This window comes from Ptychodera flava, chromosome 22, assembly GCF_041260155.1.
Source record: "Ptychodera flava strain L36383 chromosome 22, AS_Pfla_20210202, whole genome shotgun sequence".
In the NCBI taxonomy this organism is placed as follows: domain Eukaryota; kingdom Metazoa; phylum Hemichordata; class Enteropneusta; family Ptychoderidae; genus Ptychodera; species Ptychodera flava.
In genome coordinates, this window is record NC_091949.1 from 2937665 (window position 1) to 2959472 (window position 21808).

At 36.4% G+C, this 21808-nt stretch overlaps 1 protein-coding gene across 4 annotated transcripts in view; it reads left to right on the plus strand.

Annotated features, from left to right (window-relative positions):
- LOC139122454 (dynactin subunit 4-like) overlaps positions 1 to 21808 on the plus strand; it is a 62674-nt gene that overhangs the window by 2544 nt on the left and 38322 nt on the right. For 2 of the 4 annotated variants that reach the window (XM_070687834.1, XM_070687837.1), the window contains exons 3-9: positions 1376 to 1554; positions 2647 to 2694; positions 4943 to 4986; positions 16962 to 17063; positions 18343 to 18413; positions 18784 to 18908; positions 21091 to 21200. In XM_070687834.1, the coding sequence (XP_070543935.1) occupies positions 1376 to 1554; positions 2647 to 2694; positions 4943 to 4986; positions 16962 to 17063; positions 18343 to 18413; positions 18784 to 18908; positions 21091 to 21200 (679 nt within the window). The remainder of the gene's footprint in view (positions 1 to 1375; positions 1555 to 2646; positions 2695 to 4942; positions 4987 to 16961; positions 17064 to 18342; positions 18414 to 18783; positions 18909 to 21090; positions 21201 to 21808) is intronic. The other 2 variants (XM_070687835.1, XM_070687836.1) reach the window with 2 other exon arrangements.

A 21808-nucleotide genomic window follows, 5' to 3' on the forward strand; every position in this document is an offset into this window, starting at 1 on the left:
AGAGAATAGGAAGATATTTTGAGGTCAACAAATTTCAAGAGTTATAGCTAGTGGGGCTTTAATGTCCTTTATAAAGAAAGAGGTTACACTTGTCTAAATGTCGGGGTAGACTATTGGAAGACTACATCCTCTTGGTCCACCTGTCTGAAGTTACACTTCTGTGAGTGCATCCATCATATTTAACAGGGTATTCCCAGAGCAAGACATCAAGATGAACCTAAAATTGCACTAATTTGATATTGGCACTGGCACTCGACTAAATGCAAGCGAAACCTTTTTTGGCTTGCTTAGAGTTATCATACAATATTGACAATTAGTAAGACAGAAGCATAAGGCCAAATTAAATAATAGGTTTGTTTCTGGTCATTGACATGTGGCAAAAATGATGCAGTGACGCTATTTGTTTTAAATTTTTTTAAAATTTTTTTTACCTTGGTGGACATGATACATTTTCCCTTTTTTTCATCGTAGGGGCAAATGAAAAACAGGAAAAAAAGAGTTAACACGCACACTTTGAAGTGATGCGGGTGGTGACGAGAAACAAATCAGTTTTTTTGGCCTTATATGAGTGTTGTTAGAATTTTAGTAAGTAGAATTTTCAAATACCAGATTATTTAGGATTTTTTATAATCCAATGTATTGAGAGATAGTTGATCCACAGAGCAAACATTTGACAAAATGATGGAAAATATCCCTGTCATCCTTTTAAGTTTTGAAAATTTTGAGATAAAATATACTGGAATAATGTAATCTTGATTGTAACAATTTCAGTTGTCCATATGTTAGCTTTCAGTAACCCAGTATCTGAAGGGGTTGAATACTAGGGGTAACCCAGTATCTGAAAGGGTTGATGACTACTTGGGGTAACCCAGTATCTGAAAGAGTTGAATACTAGAGGTAACAGTGAAAGGGTTGAATACTAGGGGTAACCCGGTATCTGAAAGGGTTGAGTACTTGGGGTAACCCAGTATCTGAAAGGGTTGAATACTAGGGGTAACCCAGTATCTGAAAGGGTTGAGTACTTGGGGTAACCAGTATCTGAAAGGGTTAAATACTAGGGGTAACCCAGTATCTGAAAGGGTTAAATACTAGGGGTAATCTGGCCTCTGAGAGGGTTGAATACTAGGGGTAACCCAGTATCTGAAAGGGTTGAAATGAAAAAAGTCAGCTTTTCTTTTTCCAACAATCATAAGAACTTTTCCACCTTGGCAAAATACCACCACAATCATACTGGAAGGAGACTATGTCATCAACAAAGACTTGTTTTGCTTGTTTGTTTAATTGGTTGTTTTGTAGGGGGGTGGAGTTAGCTTGGGTTATTTTGATGTTGGTTGCATTCAGACAGAATAGTAATGTACATGTATGTGTGTTATAGGTGTGGAAATTGCTTTGACTGTCCAAGTTGCCGCCATACATTGTCAACAAGAGCTACCAGCATTGCTATACCGAACCCAAATGACCCAGCAAAACCAACTACTAAGAAAGCTTACTACTTAGCATGTGGCTTTTGTAGATGGACATCTCGTGATATAGGCATGCCAGACAAACATGTTGGTAAGTCAGTTGCAGGTCATTTAGACCACAATATTATTGTGCTTTTTCAAAGTAGTGAGGCCAGGCAAACTCCATAAGTGCACATGTACAGCAGTATATATATCATCATCATTTATAAATCCATCAAAATGTCATATTTCTAACTCCCGCCTATAGTATACGCAAGAACACATGGCAGTGGTTGCAATTAAAATAATATTCAGTTGGTTGTATGTTTTTGCTTTCAATTTGATACATTTGAAATAAACAAAATACATCGATGAACATTGATCAGGATACATTTGTATAATATGTCAGGGTACATTTGTATAGTATTTCAGACCTGACCTGACAAGCATTTCATTTGTGTTTGAAGAATAACTTTGTCAAAGTAATATTAATTCCCAGTGATATACCAGATTCATCTTCAGCAATTCAGCAATCATGATTTAATGTTCTCACACCTCAATAGTCAGTTGTGCCATTATTATATGGTCATCAAAATTCATCTATTACAATGCTTTAGAATGCCCATTGAAATATGTACATATTGTAGACAGGCTTTCATTTTATCAGGTATAACTTTCTCATTCATATTGGATCTTTACAATATCCTCTTGATTTCTGAAAAAGTAAAACTTTTGTAAATACATTTTGCTGCTTGATGTTTGTGTGCGCATTGATCTACCATCATTAAGTACTGCCGGCAGTAAATGTTGATCAAATGTAAGCTCTTAATCCGCCATCATCTGTCGAAAAATGTAACTGTGTATACTCATACATGTAATACATACCAGTAGACTTTGTCACCTCCATGAAATGCAAGGGTAGTCAATATGTGTGTCATCTACAGTATGGTGAATCATGTTGCCCTGTTTAGAAAAATTCAACAACTACAGGATACTTTCATCAATTCCAGAAGTATGTAAAGATTTTCTAATTCAATGTGATGGCATTAAACTTCAAAATAGAATTTGGGATTGATGATGAATTTCATTTAAAATGTATGCATTGGTCAATCATTGAACACATCAGTTTTCAGTTTGAATTTTCCATAAGTAACATAGGGAGACAATATTAACCAAGCAAACCTAAACATGTTTAATTCTATAGAAAAATACTTGTACACATCCGAGGTTCCAAAAGTTGGATTATATTGTGGTAAGTTAGATTTAGCAGACTGTCTGTTTTAGTGATGTGATTCAGTACTGGTTTGTGTTGTAAATAAAGGCATGCATTCAAGTCAGATAGTAGTACCAGTATTCATTTCAGATGGTGCATTTGTGAATTGTATTTGTATGTTTTTCCATAGACAGTAGAGTTCCTCTACTGTATATGGTTTTACATACTTCTGCACAGTAATTGTCTTCTACAAATACAATAGATTATGTACACATACCTGTAACTTTGTATACCACCTACCATGTGTGTACTCCATGTACCTACTTATTGCTATTACTCCATATTGACCAATGTGTCTTCTTGAAAAAGGTGTCCCCTCATCTCCAAGCTCTGATTCAAAGATCACATTTGTAATTGTTCAGTTATTATACATGGAACTGCGTACACAATAGAGAACAACTTAATTTGGCCCAGCAATTTTTTAAAAAATTCCAAGTAGTGAGCAAGATAGCTCAAAACTAGACTTTTTTGAGATACTGTATTGTAGGGCATTGTATAATCTACTTTAAACAGAAAAATGGAGTATCTGGCCTCTCTACTTTTGGATACTGTATTGTTGTTGTACTGTCAAACATCCTACAGTAGTCATCTTTTGCAATATCATCCTTGAAGTTATTCAATACCCTAGGGAGTCAATGCCTATTGTATCACCAAGGTCTATGACTGTTTGTCTGTATCTACAAGTGTACATGTACATACATCTGTACAGTGTATGTGCTTAGGACATTTATATCAAGTACAACTCATTTGCAATCTGCTGAAGTTTTCAGTTGGCATTTATTTTTTGTTGATGTCAAGCAAAGATGAGTATGAAGACGTAATTTGCAAGTAAGAACGACAACACAGCCTATCTGTGACCTGATCTTTCAATTATTGAGGAAGACATTAATCAATTCCCTTCTAGCAAATCTTGACATATTCCAACCGCAACAAATAAATTTTTACGTCTTATCGATGTACTCATTGTTCTACAATACAATATGACTTCAGTGTAAGTAACAAAAACAACTTTTGTATGTGTAACTGATATTCAAAGTGCCATGGAATTGACAACAGTCTGTTAGGCTTCAAAATTATGAAAGACCAGTACATCACAGAAAATAATGAGTCAATGATGGCCATTCTTTGATCAATATTGATCTTTCTAATAATTTGAAAATTAGTCATTGTGACCTAATCATGGCAACAACACTGATAAATAAATGATAATATTAATACAGTTCGGTGTAACACTAGTTTTGATCAATGATAATGCTAGTGCATATTAGTTACAACTAGATAAATGATAACACTAGTGTAAATAAGAGATACTACCAGTGTAGGTAAAATGATTATCTGTGTAGATAAATGATAACACTAATGTAGATAAATGATAATGCTAGTGAAGATGTATGATAACACTAGTGCAGATAAATGATAACACTTCTGTAGATAAACGATAGTGCAATTGTGAGCTAAAGACAACACCTCCTTTGTGTTTTATCATATTCTGACTAAGATAGCAATGTCCTGATCATTCTATAATGTAGCCTATGAAGATCAGCTGCCCCACTGCCCAGTAAAAGAACTCACACTCTGAACAGCTGAATGTGACTAATTATGTTGTATTATTGAGAGCAACCATTTGAAATGTCACAAATACATTTGAAGTGAACAAATACATACATCAAATACAAGTTTACATACTAGTAGTTGCTGAACAAAAGATGGATACCTTATTGCATTGGTTTCAAAAAGGCAAAAACTGTACAATTTATTCTCCCATGAAAAACTTTCAATCCCAGAGAGTTATCATTCCTATATTTGTTTACTGTTAGCTTTACATTTATATTTCATAACAAAACTGCATAAGTTATTGTTTTCACATGCAGACACAACTTTGTGCCTTCCATCTCAGAGCTGATATACCATTTCAAAAGATACTTAGACTAGCTTTACCTTGTTTGAGTTGAGGATATGTAGACAACACATAACACTATCAATCAATGCATAGTTGAGATCGTAACTATATTCCCTGCAGAAGTAGGAGAAATAATATAATGTACAAGTGGAGTGAAACTACTTTGTATGGCATTGTATATCAATTGATATCTTTTTTATGAAATAAGTGTAATTATAATATAACAAAATGGCAATCAGATATGATGTCTATAATGCAGTGAACATTTTATAAGTTTATTCATAGTCTACACTCTGTTAAATACAATTCCTGTTTTCTGTATTGTAGCCAGTGGTGCATGGCAAGTACCTGATAACCCATACACTGATAGGGTGAGTATATGTACATATTGTATGCCATCAATGATTTAATAGTCATTTGACAAAAATGAATATTTCAAAAATGTAAACTTCGTTGGTGAGTAAATTTTACCATGAAGGATTTTGCTAAAGTAAAATGATTTTATCACTTTTAGTTTTAGCATGTTGACACACAATGTTTTTTAAGTTTCTTCTTTTGCCAACCAAAGTCTGTATGTACTGTACATTTATAAGGTTGTGGATTTCCCATTACCTTTGCTTTCATGGTCAAGTTACAACTATTCACTGTCGGTGAATCCCATGTCTCATGATATATTTATACTTTATCATCATGAATTAGCAATTCCCATGATCAGAAATCTTGAATTGCCAGCTTTTTAACTGAGACCAGTAGATTTACCATTTAATATTCCACTTCTTGGGTTATATATGGCACAAGACCACTAATTAATTTCCCATAGGCCACCACAGTAGCGTTGAGCTCGATTTTCCTATTTTAAAACATTCAGCGGCACGAATCCTGTAAACAGGTGTTAGGTCAATGTCAGCTTGACTACTGATTAATTTTTTGTGTGGGCAAGTCCACGGAAATTTTGAGATTGCGATGAAAAATAGCGCCCTCAGTGGTGTTTTTGACAAAATTCAGGCTTATTGTTATGATTTCTATCAGTCCTAGAACTCCTCATATTACCACCAAATGCTTCAGCCATTATTCACAACAGTCTGCATTTTGATTCAGGCAGAAAAATATCTTTACAAAAATTCTTGACGTTAAAGTTCAAACTTAACAAGCATCCATGCAGATATCAAAACGTCAAGGGCTGCACTATTTTTCTTCCGAACTATCTTCGTGGGTAACGAACCCGGAAGTGAATTAGTGATCTTGTGCCAATATAGTGAACCTTAAATTGACAAAAGTGCACAATTTTAACACCAATCAAAGTACTGGTGGATATGACTCAAATACTAAAATAAAAGAAAATTTAACCTTACACTTCAATTGCTACACCTGCCTCAAGACATACATTCATCGGCCCTATGGCAGCAATTTGCGTAACCTCTGTACCAAGCCATATGACACCATATGACATAAAAACACATTCCTGGCAAACAAATTTTGTGTCCCAAACACTCATATCAGAATACTTTTACAATTGCTTAGTTGTGTTCTTCCCATAAAGATAATGATTTCACAAATAGAATTCCTCCCCGACATTAAACCCCGGTTTCAGGGATAGGCCTATTTTCATCGACTTTTTACGGAAATTTTGAATAATAAATTTCTCTGTAGAAAACCGCTATGGATGGATTTGCACGAATTTTTGATATAAAAGCAAGAAATTGTATGTCTAAACAATAAAAGTACTGGTTTGACAAATTAAGTTGAATTAGGAGAGAAATTGACAAAAAGCTATGCCATACCCCTATTCCTGACTGAGTCCAATATGGCCGCCAGCAGGGATTTGCCCCCCCCCCCCCCCCCCCCCAAGTATATCAAAATTAGTGTCTTAGGTGGTTTCCACATACCTATATATTTCCAAGTAATGTTCGGAGTGATAGAAAGTGCAAAAGGTTGTTATTTTTCAGCATAGGACATCATATGTACTGAAATATGTCCCCCTATAGGGCTTCCTTTGGGCCGTCAATTAGGCACAAGACCACTAATTAATTTCCCATAGGCCACCACAGTAGCGTTGAGCTCGATTTTCCTATTTTAAAACACTCAGCGGCACGAATCCTGTAAACAGGTGTTAGGTCAATGTCAGCTTGACTACTGATTAATTTTTTGTGTGGGCAAGTCCACGGAAATTTTGAGATAGCGATGAAAAATAGCACCCTCAGTGGTGTTTTTGACAAAATTCAGGCTTATTGTTATGATTTCTATCAGTCCCAGAATCCTCATATTACCACCAAATGCTTCAGCCATTATTCACGACAGTCTGCATTATGATTCAGGCAGAAAAATATCTTTACAAAAATTCTTGACGTTAAAGTTCAAACTAAACAAGCATCCATGCAGATATCACAACGTCAAGGGCTGCACTATTTTTCTTCCGAAATATCTTCGTGGGTAACGAACCCGGAAGTGAATTAGTGGGCTTGTGCCATATAGTGCTTGTAGAATCACCAAAGTATGTTGAAATACTAATGTAGTACATGAAAAGATGGTTAATCCATGCATGATTAAACATCATAAATTGTATACATATTACGCTCAGCTCCAGTTTTACAGTGATCCAGGCTTAAAACTACAGCTAGCCTAATCCACTCTGAATGTGTGTGTTTCTTGTGCTGATGTTATACTAAACACTTACACAATGACCAAATACCGTAGTTCAATTGCTGTGCCTGTTTTTAGCTACTATAGACTAGTCTATAGAAGCTACTGGGATGGGTATCCGTCCAGCATCAGTCTGTACCGTATGTATGTATGTATGTATGTGTGTATGTGTGTGTGTATGTCCGTTTGTGAGGATGTCCATCCACTCAAATTGTTTGAGAACCACAGTATTTATTTGTTGTGTAGATGCAAAGTATGATTATGACAAACTGTCTGTTTTTTAGTCCCCACGGACACTTATTGTATAAGGCAGTCCATAGACCCCCATGTATAAGGCAGTCCATAGACTCCCATGTATGAGGAAGTCCATAGACTCCCATGTATAAGGCAGTCCATAGACTCCCATGTATAAGGCAGTCCATAGACTCCCATGTATAAAGAAGTCCATAGACTCCCATGTATAAGGCAGTCCATAGACTCCCATGTATAAGGCAGTCCATAGACTCCCATGTATAAGGCCAAGAAAAATAAAAATTTAGTTTCTCATCGTATTCATATTGCCAAAAGGATGCAGTGACACAGTTTTTAGTCCCCACAGATAAAGTAGAGAGGACTTGTAGATTGGGTCATGTCCGTCCGTGAGTCCATCCATGAGTCCATCCGTCCATCCTTGGTGACCTTTGACCTCAAATATACATATTTGTCCATAACTCAGTAACCACAAGTCCTAAACCTTTTGTATGTGGTATGATGGGACACCCTATGACACCACATATTGTATCTCATTAATTATGCACATATCTAATTTTGAGCGAGCCAATAGAGCTAGAGGTCTGATTTTTGGTATATATGGATAACTTAGCAATAGAATTTTTTTTGACAAAATGTCACGTGACCTCGGTGACCTTTGACCTCAAATATACATATTTGTCCATAACTCAGTAACCACAAGTCCTAAACCCTTCATATATGGTATGGTGGGACACCCTATGACACCACATATTGTACCTCATTAATTATGCGCATATCTAATTTTGAGCGAGCCAATAGAGCTAGAGGTCTGATTTTTGGTATATATGGATAACTTAGCAATACAATTTTTAGTCCCCATGGACACCGTCCGGGGGGACTTATAGGTTTGGTCGTGTCCGTGCGTGTGTGCGTCCGTGCGTGCGTGCGTGCGTCCGTCCGTCCGTCCGTTCACGCAGATATCTCAGAGATGCAAGGAGCGATTTCATTCAAACTTGGTACAAGAATTACTTCATATGTCATATAGATGCACGTCAATTTGTTTTGTGATACGATCCAATATGGCCGCCAGGCAGCCATTTTATTACGATTTTTTCATGTACAGAGCTATAACTCAGACAGGTTTCAACCGATTTTATTCAAAGTTAGTACAAGGACATTGACCAATGTCATAGATGTGCACGTCAATTTGTTTTGTGATACGATCCAATATGGCCGCCAGGCGGCCATTTTCTAACGATTTTTTCATGTACAGAGCCGTAACTCAGACATGTTTCAACCGATTTTATTCAAAGTTGGTACAAGGACATTGACCAATGTCATAGATATGTGCGTCAATTTGTTTTGTGATAGGATCCAATATGGCCGCCAGGCGGCCATTTTCTAACGATTTTTTCATGTACAGAGCCATAACTCAGACATATTTCAACTGATTTTATTCAAAGTTGGTACAAGGACATTGACCAATGTCATAGATATGCACGTCAATTTGTTTTGTGATACGATCCAATATGGCTGCCAGGCGGCCATTTTGTAACGATTTTTTCATGTACAGAGCCATAAGTCAGGCATATCTCAACCGATTTTATTCAAAGTTGGTACAAGGACATTAAACAATGTCATAGATATGCACGTCAATTTGTTTTGTGATACAATCCAATATGGCCACCAGGCAGCCATTTTCTAACGATTTTTTCATGTACAGAGCCATAAGTCAGGCATATCTCAACCGATTTTATTCAAAGTTGGTACAAGGACAATGACTTATGTCATACATATGTACGTCAATTTGTTTAATGATATGATCCAATATGGCTGCATGGCAGCCATATTGGTTACAATTTTTTCGTGTCCTTAGCCAAAACTTGGGCACGTCTCAACTGATTTTATTCACCGATTTTATTTAAACTTAGTACAGGGACATCGACCTATGTTATACATATGCACATTGATTTGTTTAGTGATACAATCCAATATGGCCGCCGTGTGGCCATTTTTTCGATTTTTTCATGTCCGGAACCATAACTCAGACATGTATCAAGCAAATTTATTCAAAGTTGGTACAAGGACATTGACTTATTTATACATATGTATGTCGATTGGTTTCACGAGATGGTCCAATATGGCCACATGGTAGCAATTTCGTTATGGTTGTTTCATGTCGAGAGCCATAACTCTGGCAAGTCTCAACTGATCTTATTCAAAGTTGGTACATGTACATTGACTTATGTCGTATATATACTTGTTGATTTTTTAAACAGTAAGATCAAATATCGCTGCATGGCGGTGAATTTGTTACAATTTTCTTATGTACAGAGCCATAACTCAGACATATTGCCACCAGTATCATTCAAAGTTGGTACAAGGACATTGACCTATTTCATACATATGCTCCTCAATTTGTTTCACGTCATGTAGCAGTAACATGTCAATTATTGAAGTTTCGTAAATAGGCTGATATGTCAAGAAATACTGCATCAAATTCATGAAACTTTGTACAGATGTTAAGCTCACATTGCTTTAACATTGAAAAAGACATTTATCAGTGTCATTTTAATTAATTTGTAATTGCATAAGTAATGAACTTTCCTAATTAGGGTGATATAGCCACAAATTAATACAACGTCAAATGTGATGAAACTTGATACAGATGTTGATCTCATAGTGTTGTAAATACTGCATCAAACTTTATGAAATATGGTACAAGTGATAATCTGTTAAGTGTTAGGATTGTATGCAAAAATGTTTTGCAACATCCTGTTGATTTATTCCTAGTAGACTCATTTTATGAACTTTAGGATGGTGGCCTACTTTGGTTTTATGTTTTCATCACCATAGAACTCATTCTTGGCCATTGAGTACCATCTGTATCAAAGTATTTTATCACAGGCCTAATTAATGAAGAGGACTCTATCCTCTCTGAGGACTTGTAATCAAAGTACCCATTAACAAGTGGGGACTGTGTCATCAACGATGACTTGTTTTGACAAAATGTCACATGACCTCGGTGATCTTTGACCTCAAATATACATATTTGTCCATAACTCAGTAACCACAAGTGCTACAGCCTTCATATTTGGTATGATGGGACACCTAATGACGCCACGTATTGTACCTCATTAATTATGTGCATATCTAATTTTGAGTGAGCCAATAGAGCTAGAGGTCTGATTTTTGGTATGTTGGGATAACTTAGCAATACATTTTTTTTTACAAAACGTCACGTGACCTCAATGACCTTTGATCTCAAATATACATATTTGTCCATAACTCAGTAACCACAAGTGCTACACCCTTCATATATGGTATGATTGGACACCTTATGACGCCACATATTGTACCTCATTAATTATGCACATATCTAATTTTGAGCGAGCCAATAGAGCTAGAGGTCTGATTTTTGGTATATAGTGATAACTTATCAAGACAATATTTTTGACAAAATGTCATGCGACCTCGGTGACCTTTGACCTCAAATATACATATTTGTCCATAACTCAGGAACCACAAGTGCCGCACCCTTCATATTAGGTATGATGGGACACCTTATCATGCCACATATTGTACCTCATTAATTATGTGCATATCTAATGTTGAGCGAGCCAATAGAGCTAGATGTATGATTGGTATGTAGGGATAGACTATAGGATAGAAATTTTTTGACAAAATGTCATGTGACCTTGATAACCTTTTACCTAAAATACACGATTATGTCAATAAATAAGTAACCACAAGTGCTATGTCCTTTATATTTAGTAGGGTGGGAGACCTTATGACAGCACATGCTTTACCTCTATTAATTATGCACATATATAATTGTGGGCAAGCCAATAGAGCTACAGGTCAGAATTTTGGCATATATGAATTAATTAGCATTACAATTTTTTTTTTCAAAATGTCACGTGACCTTGATGACCTTTGACCTTGATTAAGTGTATATATGCATAACTCAGCAACCACAAGTTCTATATGCTTTAATTTAGATAGAATAATAGACCTTAAGATGTCACATCCTTTTTATGCCCATATGTTTTTCTTGGCTGGCCAATACAGCTAGCGGTCTGATCTTTTTTTCCGATTTAGAACCATAACTTAGACATGCCTCTTGTTGCAAATTGGGAACAATGACATAGACCTATGTGTCCATAGATTTGAACATATACATTCCAGTGATACTTCTTAATGACCACATTTCCCTGATCCATCAAGACTAATACTCCTATTACAAGTGGGGACTATGTCATTGTCAATGACTTGTTGTTCGTTGATATTGTTGAAAATATGCAAATTGGCCAAAAAAAACATTTTGGGTTAAAAATATTCTTCATACATTGTAACCGCTGGTTAGACAGCTTTGATATTTGGTAGACAGGTCCCGGGGATGACCTTGTTCAAATTGTGATGAAATATGTAAATTTGTATTTTTAAGGCAACTATTTTTTATTTTTGGTAAGAAAATCTTTAAAAATCTTCTCTTCAATACCGCCGGTCAGACAGCTTTGATATTTGGGCATAGATCCCTAGGAATGATACCGGTAATTTCAGATTTGTTCGTTTGTGTAGAAATATGCAAATGTGTATTTTTGAGGAATTTTTGTCAATTTTGATCAAATTTATTTGTCACAAAAACCACATGTCTTACAGCTTTGATATTTCATAGGCAAGTTCATAGAGTTGATCAAAATATGACATATTCAAATTATGATGAAATCTACAATTTTGTATTTTGGGGCAATTTTTGCCATTTTTGGTCAAAAACTTTGTTTATCAAAAATTACTTTTCTGATAGCTTTGATATTTAATATACAGGTTCCTACTGATTAACTAAATTTGATATGTTGAAACTAGGATGAAATCTTTAATTTTGTATTTTGTGGGCAATTTTTGCCATTTTTGGTCAAAAAATTTCTCTCCAAAAACTACTTGTCTGATAGCTTTGATATTGGTGTACAGGTTCCTAGGGGCTATCTTAGTGTGATATATTGAAATTGCGATGAAATCTTTAATTTCTATGTTTTTGTCCGTTTTTGCCATTTTTGGTCAAAAACTTTGTTTCCCAAAAACTACTCATCTGATAGCTTTGATTTTTGATATACAGGTCCCTAGGTTTGATCCTGGTGTGATATATTGAAATTATGATGAAATTTTCAATTTTGTGTTTTTAGGGCTAATTTTCCATTATAGTGAATCATCATCACAGAAATCGCTTGTCTAATAGGTCTTTAACTTTTCAAGATTTTTTTCAAACTTCCTGTATAAGTGTCAACCTAGTGTGAGACACAGATAGCAAAGACACTATAATATAGGCATAGATGGCAGTTTTCTATGCTGGCTATTGATGAATGTCTGTATATACTGATATAAGGGGTCTGTAAGTGTGAGCCACACTGAAAAAAGTCTTCTGCCATAAGAATACACTGTATTGTCAAAGGACCTCTGCACTCACTATATCTGATATTAAGGAGGTACGCTACCGTTGTCTGTACAGTTGGCAGCTTAACACATTTCACGCTTTATGAATTGAAGTTTCATCCGTCTAAGCCAATGTTCATTGGCACTACGGCCGGCCCATTTATTCTCCTCGGCAAAGACGAGCATGACACTGGGTGCTTTGCACTTGATAACCCTGACTCATTGTGTGTAAAACACCTAAAGCGTCGACATGAAAGGAGAACAGCTGACAGTCTAACCATTTCACACCTTTTTGCGATGGAATAAACCTTTTAATCATCTGGCACGCTGTGTGTCGCCACATTGGAACCGTTTCACACTTGATAAGCTCGCTGAATTTAAAGTGACAAAATCGCCACTGAGAAACAATATGTCTTCAGCCACATTTAATAAAGAGTATCGGTGGACACGAAACAGGATCAGCATGAAAATTAAAGGATCGGGCGAAAAAAATAAAGGATCGGGGCAGATCCTGTTAAACGGCCTGGGGAGAACACTGTCATATTTGGTTTGCATCGGCCAATTCAAGAAATGTTAAAACCAGAAAAACAAGAATAACAAAGTAAATAAGGTCTGAAACTTTAGGTACTGGAGGTTAACTTTAGCAATATGCATAGCAGAGGAATGTTTCAACACAGTCTTTCTTAGTTTGAGCAGGTCTGCTAATATGTAACAGTTCATGAACAATGACAGGAAATGACTCATAATCTGTTTCAGTTACTGCCACCACTCCTACACATAATACAAATAGGTTAGAGATCGTAGAAGCTCTGACCCAGTCACCACTCCTGCACATTTGCAGGGTTTCCCCTTTTTCTTACATCATTTGCATACTTTTGACACTGACATGTTCATTTGAACAAAGTCACATCTCAACCCCTGGGTCTACCTGTACATCAAATACTGAGATGGTAGGTGAGGTGGTTTGGTAACTTTTGTGTGTGACAGACATACATCCGCACATACATACATACATTCATACATACATACATACCGGTACATACATACACACAAACATACAGATGCCACCGACTCACCATATAAGCTCTTTTTGGTATTTATATACATACCAGATGTGAGCTAAAAAACCAATCCTGTAGCTACCTTGTTTCATTTTCAGTGCTGCTAATATTTAGGATGTCCAGCCACCATTCAACACTATTGCAGATTTATTGTTCGTTCTTCAGTTTCATCATGTTAAATGACAAAATGTGAATAACAGACAATTATGAAATGATATGGAAGTTCACTTTTCATTGTCTTGACCAATTATGTCATTTGTATTATGATATTGTATTTCTGTCCCATCATGCTCTTGTATTATGTTGTCATAATGTTTGCGAACCATCACGCTAAATTTGAACTCATCTCACTTATCTTCATCTTGTGCACTCAGAATTCTGAGGTATGTGTGCTCCAATCAACTACAATTTGTACATACTGTTACAGTATATTGCTATCTGCGTACATTTGCTAAACTGAGGAGACACTCAATGCAATGCAAGCGCATCATGATAAACAGATGATATTATACCTGGCAGTGAAGTCTGCTTCTTTTGGCAGTTCGGGAAGACACCGTCAATGTCAAAGTCAACTACCGCTTAAAACTTCAATTTCAAAGAAATGATGAATGATGATTTAACCAAAAGTTTTATTGTCAAAAAGAATAATATGACAGAACCCCATGGCCGGTGAGTGCAAGCGCGCCGTACTAGCAGTATTTGCAGGAGTGCTGCGGTGTATTCAGTGGCACAGCCGAATACACCGCAGCACGAGTGCAAATACTGCTAGTACGGCGCGCTTGCACTCACCGGCCATGGGGTTCTGTTATTATTACATATGTTCTATCTTTTATTTGCATCATTTATCGAGAGAATCGACGATTAGTCGTGCGTACTACTTGTCTGTCAAAGCTTCAGGGCGACCCTGCGGAGTTATATAACATTGACATCACTGTAATGAGGCATCGAATCAGCTTTCACTTTTCATTGGTCAACGCCGCCACACCCTCTATTTTGATTGGCTTAACTATTGTTTACTTGTTTATCAAAGATGACGTAATAGGAACATCGGAGGGCTCGAACTCTGCTTGCGATCGCTCACAGATACGTAGCAACATGCCACAGATAGCCAAACGAAGAGAACTTTGAACATGGAACGCTTTTGATCTTTTCAAATATTGAGCTTGAAATTCTTCTAAATGATCGATACAAATAACATTCGAAGATTTTTACGGGAAATTTAAGAGTAAGATTACGGCAAACGTAACTTGTCGAACGATCAAATTTCAGTGTTCACCATGGCACACAAGCGCTCACTGTTATCAATAGCGTGTAGGAACACAAAAGCACAGAATAAACTGCATGCAAAAGTGACTTTCTATTGTAAACAGGGAATGTCTGGTGATACTGGCAAAAACGTGTCTGAAAATGTTAACTGTTTAATTTGCTCCGCTGCGCCCGCAGTTACGTGTGTTTCGATGTATGATGGCCGCCGTATATATAGCACGGCGGCCACCACGTAGGCCTATCCATCTAGAAACGGACATCGCCAGTTGTCAATGTTTTTGCTTCACTGACAAACAAACTGGTCTTCCGGATAACAAAAATCATCCTAACACCATAATAAGTACATGCAATTTTCTGTGTTGTAGTTTTTATCGGTAATGTCATGCATTTTACTATAACTAGCATCGAACCAAAGTGAAATGAAATCTTGTAGACGACATTTTGTGTGTTTACAAACAAAAATAGTTCCAGGTCAAATTGGTAAATACTCATTAACATAAAGGAATGGCATAATGTTTTTGGTATTGCACTGCAGTGCAAATACCGGTAGTACACGCGCGCTTCGATGCAAGTAAACTGTGGTACATATGTAATAAGATAAAGTATTTGATTTATTGAACGCAGGTACCCATAAAGTTGTGCACATCTTTCAACAGTACAACTGTCATTAAACCAGATTAACCTTCACAGTAAATTTGTATGCATTTCATGCTATAAAGATACTGTTCCAACCAGCAATTTAAATAAGCATTACATGTACTCGTTGGATATGTAGATTTCAATTTGTACAGTATTGCAAATTCCCTGTAATCAAACTTTAAAATCACCTTTCCAAGACCAAGTGACAAGACAATTTCATTTCTGGGCACAATCAATGGATAATTATTAACAAGAAAGAGAGCATGTTCTACAAGAGTTATCACAATTGAATTATTGCCTTTCAAAAGTTGTGATTATGAAAGTTACTTTCCAGCAAGGAAGTCTTTCAAAGCTGTTTAATGTATTGAGCATTTGATACGGCTTGGAAAAGAATTCAGCAGATTGTAACATCACAGTGTACAAAATTCTGACATGTCAATTACTCTGACTACAATAAAGCTGCAGTGTAGGAAAATCCAATGATATAGTATGATATATTCATGTAGCATGATATAGCATAGCACATGTCTTGACATTCTGAAGCATTTGTATTTATCAAAGTGATAGCAAACCTAAATGTAGTCCCCTTTGAAGTTGAAGGTATGTTATTCTGAGAAAACGGGCATTAAGCATTGGATTTATTACCAATGTGTGTGGCTCTAATCTTTGGTTGGCATACCTCGATTGGTAGAATGTTGCATAGTGTAATACAGGATTGGCATACCTAAACAGTTGTTACATTTTATTAGCATAGATGTAGCATAGCTATACAGTGTAGGTCATACAGAAATTACCTTGTATATTGATCTTGTCTATTTGAAATCTTGCAGTTGTATGGTATTACATCATTCTTATTGCTCCACCATATAACTTTTCTGTTAGATGTATACATGTAGTAGTACATCTCTGCAATGTTGTAGCCATTCTCTATCATGTAAAGCTTTTGTCATCCAACTGCTCTGCTTCTCTAGTCAATTAAAGTGTATTATTGTGTCTTGTATCAGAATTTCTTGTTGTTTACATCAGCAAAGAAAACTTCTTTAGTGTGCTCACTAATGTTTTAATTTCCTTTTCAATAGTTAAATGAGTTATTGGACTATTACAAACAGTTGGCTCAAAGAGAGAAACAAGAAAGAGAAAGGAAGCGCTATTCAAGACGAAGAAGTTACTTTCACCTACAGGTATGTTGACAATCTGTTATGCCATTACAGATGTGTTTACAATCAGCCAGTGTTTATAATCTGCTAGTTCAAACAATAGAATAAAGCCTTGTTCTCACTGAGTTTCTTGGGTGTTGCAGGGTCTGTGTTAACGCTTTGCAAATACAGGGGATTAGCACGAGGAAACTGTGCGTCCACACAGTCAAGTTTAGGTCTTTGTTTTGAAACTGACGCCGACTTAAACGCCCTCTACGGTTTTGTTGGGCATCACAGGAACAACCAAAATGGCTTATGGATTTATCGCTTGTTGATTGCCCAGGATTTCACAAAGTTGATCAAAGAATGACATGGTCTTCCTTCCCCAACTGCTTCTGTTATTGTGGTCGATTATACCTTTGAATTTTGCCTTCATGGTGTTTATTTTTCGATGACACTGTTCAGGGCTTCTCTTTAGTACCGTTACTGCCCAGGGGGTGGGAGGTTTGGGGGGTACTCGTCATATTTTCATTTTGGGGTGTGCTGCCTGATTTGAAAACAACTGCCATGAATATTCCAAAAATACAACTGATTGATAGGAATTTTGCTTGACAATTACTGAAAATTTTTATCCTTATTCTGTTGCATGTGAAGGTTTTCCTAAATAATGTAACATTTGTTTTGTTATCAACAATATTTAGGGTTTTTTGGATGAAAAATCAGTCCATGTTTAGGGATTTTCTTTGTAAAAACGTTACCCATTAGGGGGCGGAGGGGGCACATGCCCGTATACCTTTTCTATGGGAGTGCCCTTCCCCAGGGGCTTGGCTGCTGCTTTGTCTGCTACAGTTTGAGAAACTGCATTGTCCATAAATTTCTGGATGCTCTCTTCTCGCAATACAGCAAGCAAAAGTGCTACATCCTCTTCGGACCAATTATTCCACATCCAGCTACATGCAAATGTAGGACACGTCTGTCATGGTTAAACTCAACAACAACTGAACAAAGGCCATACACCTATGGCCACTTTAGTGTTGATCAAGGCTACTTGATACTGACAGAAATTGTGCTTGTATAAAGATAAACCTAGCTCTGTCTGGTGTTGTAAATGAGAGTTTACGATTGGCACTCTGTGTTCAAGCCACAAAGAAGTTTGTATGATCGACAGTAATGCAATGTCGTTATATCAAGGCTGTCAATAAATGTCAGCCATAAGTCTAATTACCTTTGACCATTTTACAGATAATATTTTAGTTAAACGGGGCTCTTTCTTGAATGATAGCCATAAAATCAACGAAACGTTGTTTTATTTTAATATTACAAGGAGAAATATCTGAGTCCTGTATCAACACGAAGACGAAGTGGTGCTCTGCTCAGTGCATTGTCAAATTTAAGGTATGAAATAACATCACGGTGGGAAGGCATGTAACTTTTCTCTGCAGTGTATGAGAGTTTACATGTTTTGTCTCACAATGTCTACAGAATTATACATTCATCTGGAACTTTACAGGTACATATTGTTTACCAAGTATACATAGTATTGTTAGTTTACCAACAATAAAATATGTATGATGGTTTACAAGTCTGAAAAGTTTATTTTTCAAAATCACATATGTATTGTCAAAAATACAATAGCTTTGAATGATGGCGATAGTTTTTGAAAATCCATTAACAGTATTATTGCAACAGACACACAATTACGTCACTTGTTTTTTATCCAGTTACAAACCATTGATGGCAAATGTGTATGTTTTGTTCTCATCAGTGTAAAGGAAAGTGAACAGAATCAAAACATAACCATCAAAGGAAGTGAAGCTGTTGACGAAGTAGAAAAGCTGCCTCCAGAAATCTACACTGAACCTCTTAATCTAGCATCAGGTCAGGAACATGGTCAGTTCGACACATCAGAAATATTACACTGAACCTCTTAGTTTAGCATTAGGTCAGTAACAATGTCAGTTCAACACATCAGAAATATTACACTGAACCTCTTAGTTTAGCATCAGGTCAGTAACAATGTCAGTTCAACACATCAGAAATATAACACTGAACCTCTTAGTTTAACATTAGGTCAGTAACAATGTCAGTTCAACACATCAGAAATATTACACTGAACCTCTTAGTTTAGCATCAGGTCAGTAACATGGTCAGTTCAACACATCAGAAATATAACACTGAACCTCTTAGTTTAAGCATCAGGTCTGTAACAATGTCAGTTCAACACATCAGAAATATTACACTGAACCTCTTAGTTTAGCATCAGGTCAGTAACAATGTCATTTCAACACATCAAAAATCTACACTGAACCTCTTAGTTTAGCATCAGGTCAGTAACAATGTCAGTTCAACACAGAAATATTACACTGAACCTCTTAATCTAGCATCAGGTCAGTAAAAATGTCAGTTCAACACATCAGAAATCTACACTGAACCTCTTAGTTTAGCATTAGGTCAGTAACAATGTCAGTTCAACACATCAGAAATCTACACTGAACCTCTTAGTTTAGCATTAGGTCAGTAACAATGTCAGTTCAGCACATCAGAAATCTACACTGAACCTCTTAGTTTAGCATCAGGTCAGTAACAATGTCAGTTCAACACATCAGAAATCTACACTGAACCTCTTAGTTTAGCATCAGGTCAGTAACAATGTCAGTTCAACACATCAGAAATATTACACTGAACCTCTTAGTTTAGCATCAGGTCAGTAACAATGTCAGTTCAACACATCAGAAATATACACTGAACCTCTTAGTTTAGCATCAGGTCAGTAACAATGTCAGTTCAACACATCAGAAATCTACACTGAACCTCTTAGTTTAGCATCAGGTCAGTAACAATGTCAGTTCAACACATCAGAAATCTACACTGAACCTCTTAGTTTAGCATCAGGTCAGTAACAATGTCAGTTCAACACATCAGAAATATTACACTGACCTCTTAGTTTAGCATCAGGTCAGTAATAATGTCAGTTCAGCACATCAGAAATATTACACTGAACCTCTTAGTTTAGCATCAGGTCAGTAACAATGTCAGTTCAACACATCAGAAATCTACACTGAACCTCTTAGTTTAGCATTAGGTCAGTAACAATGTCAGTTCAACACATCAGAAATCTACACTGAACCTCTTAGTTTAGCATCAGGTCAGTAACAATGTCAGTTCAACACATCAGAAATATTACACTGAACCTCTTAGTTTAGCATCAGGTCAGTAACAATGTTAGTTCAACACATCAGAAATATTACACTGAACCTCTTACTTTAGCATCAGGTCAGTAACAATGTCAGTTGGAAATAACAGGGTGTGTACAATTGAATATTGATGGTAGAGAGCGCTTTGGGTTTGCATAACTAGATGTCTTTTATGAAATGGAAAAAGTCATGGCGATTTGAACTGTGTAGTTGCCTCTGATTCGCAAGATTAATAAAAATTTGCGTCATTAAAAGTGACCAGTTTCATTAGTATCAATAAGTGTTTGTGCTTTCTCAAATGAGAAGTCTTTTGGCAAAGGTATATGCATAGAGAGATTATTTTATTCTTAGGATTAGCTGTAGCATTTTTAGCCTTTCTATATCTTTTATTGATCAAAAAAAGAAATGTCTATTGGTAAAACTTGATATATCATTACATTTCATGTCTGTCATTGCCAGGTTGGTTTTCACCATAATTTTTTACTGTGTGAGCCACTTCAAAACCTTCAAAATATTTGACTGCTTTACCTAGAGGTATAACTGCTCTCAACAAACACTTGATCCGTTTGCCAATTGACATGCAAATATTCAGAATCATGGTATCAAAGTCAGTGTAGTAGATGTCAAGGGAAGTACAGCAGATGTCGTAATCATATGTTCCATACTATATACCAGTATATTGTCACAAATTAAAACAACTGCCTGTAATTTCATTTTTCTTAGAAGAACTATAGGAAAGCAACGGCACTTACAAATAGGACTGTGAGTGTATAAGTACATATAGATTTTGTATTCTGAGACATGGTGTGAGTTAATGTCCCTAACACAACACAGCCACCATGACCCATACATTTATACCATGTTCTTTTCTTTGACAGTTTGTACCATTACTCAGAGGTTATCACAACCAGAATACCAACCACACTATATAAAGCAGTTGTACCCAATGCATAAACATCTTCTTATAAAGCGATCCCAGAGATGTCGGGTAAGTCAACCAAATATCATACATGATATCTTTGAATAATAAACAAGTAAACAGGCATTGTAGAAAAGTCAGTTGAATGATTCAGTCAGGAATTAAATTGTGTGTGGGTGTACAGTATGTTCCCTTATGATATGTAAGACCGTGCTGAGTGTGGGTGCATACTGTACGGCAATTGAGATGGTTCTCAATGTGGGTGTATGTAGCATACGGTATATATGATGGTGATTTGTCTGGGTGTATGTACCAAGTAGCATGTTAGATGGTGCTGTGTCTGGGTGTATATATGTAACACATAGCATGTGAGATGGTGCAGTGTCTGAGTGTATGTACCTTACAGCATGTGAGTTGGTGCAGCATGTGGCATGGTACTGTCTGGGTGTATGTCACGTATAGCATGTGACATGGTGCTGTGTCTGGTTGTATGTACCGTATGACATGTGACATGGTGCTGTGTCTGGTTGTATGTACCGTATGACATGTGAGATGGTGCTGTGTCTGGGTGTAAGTACCATATACCATACAGCATGTGAGATGGTGCTATTCTAATTGCCCATTCTTTGTTTCATCACATGCAATTTTGCTTTTACCTCATTGACAAGTAATTGCAA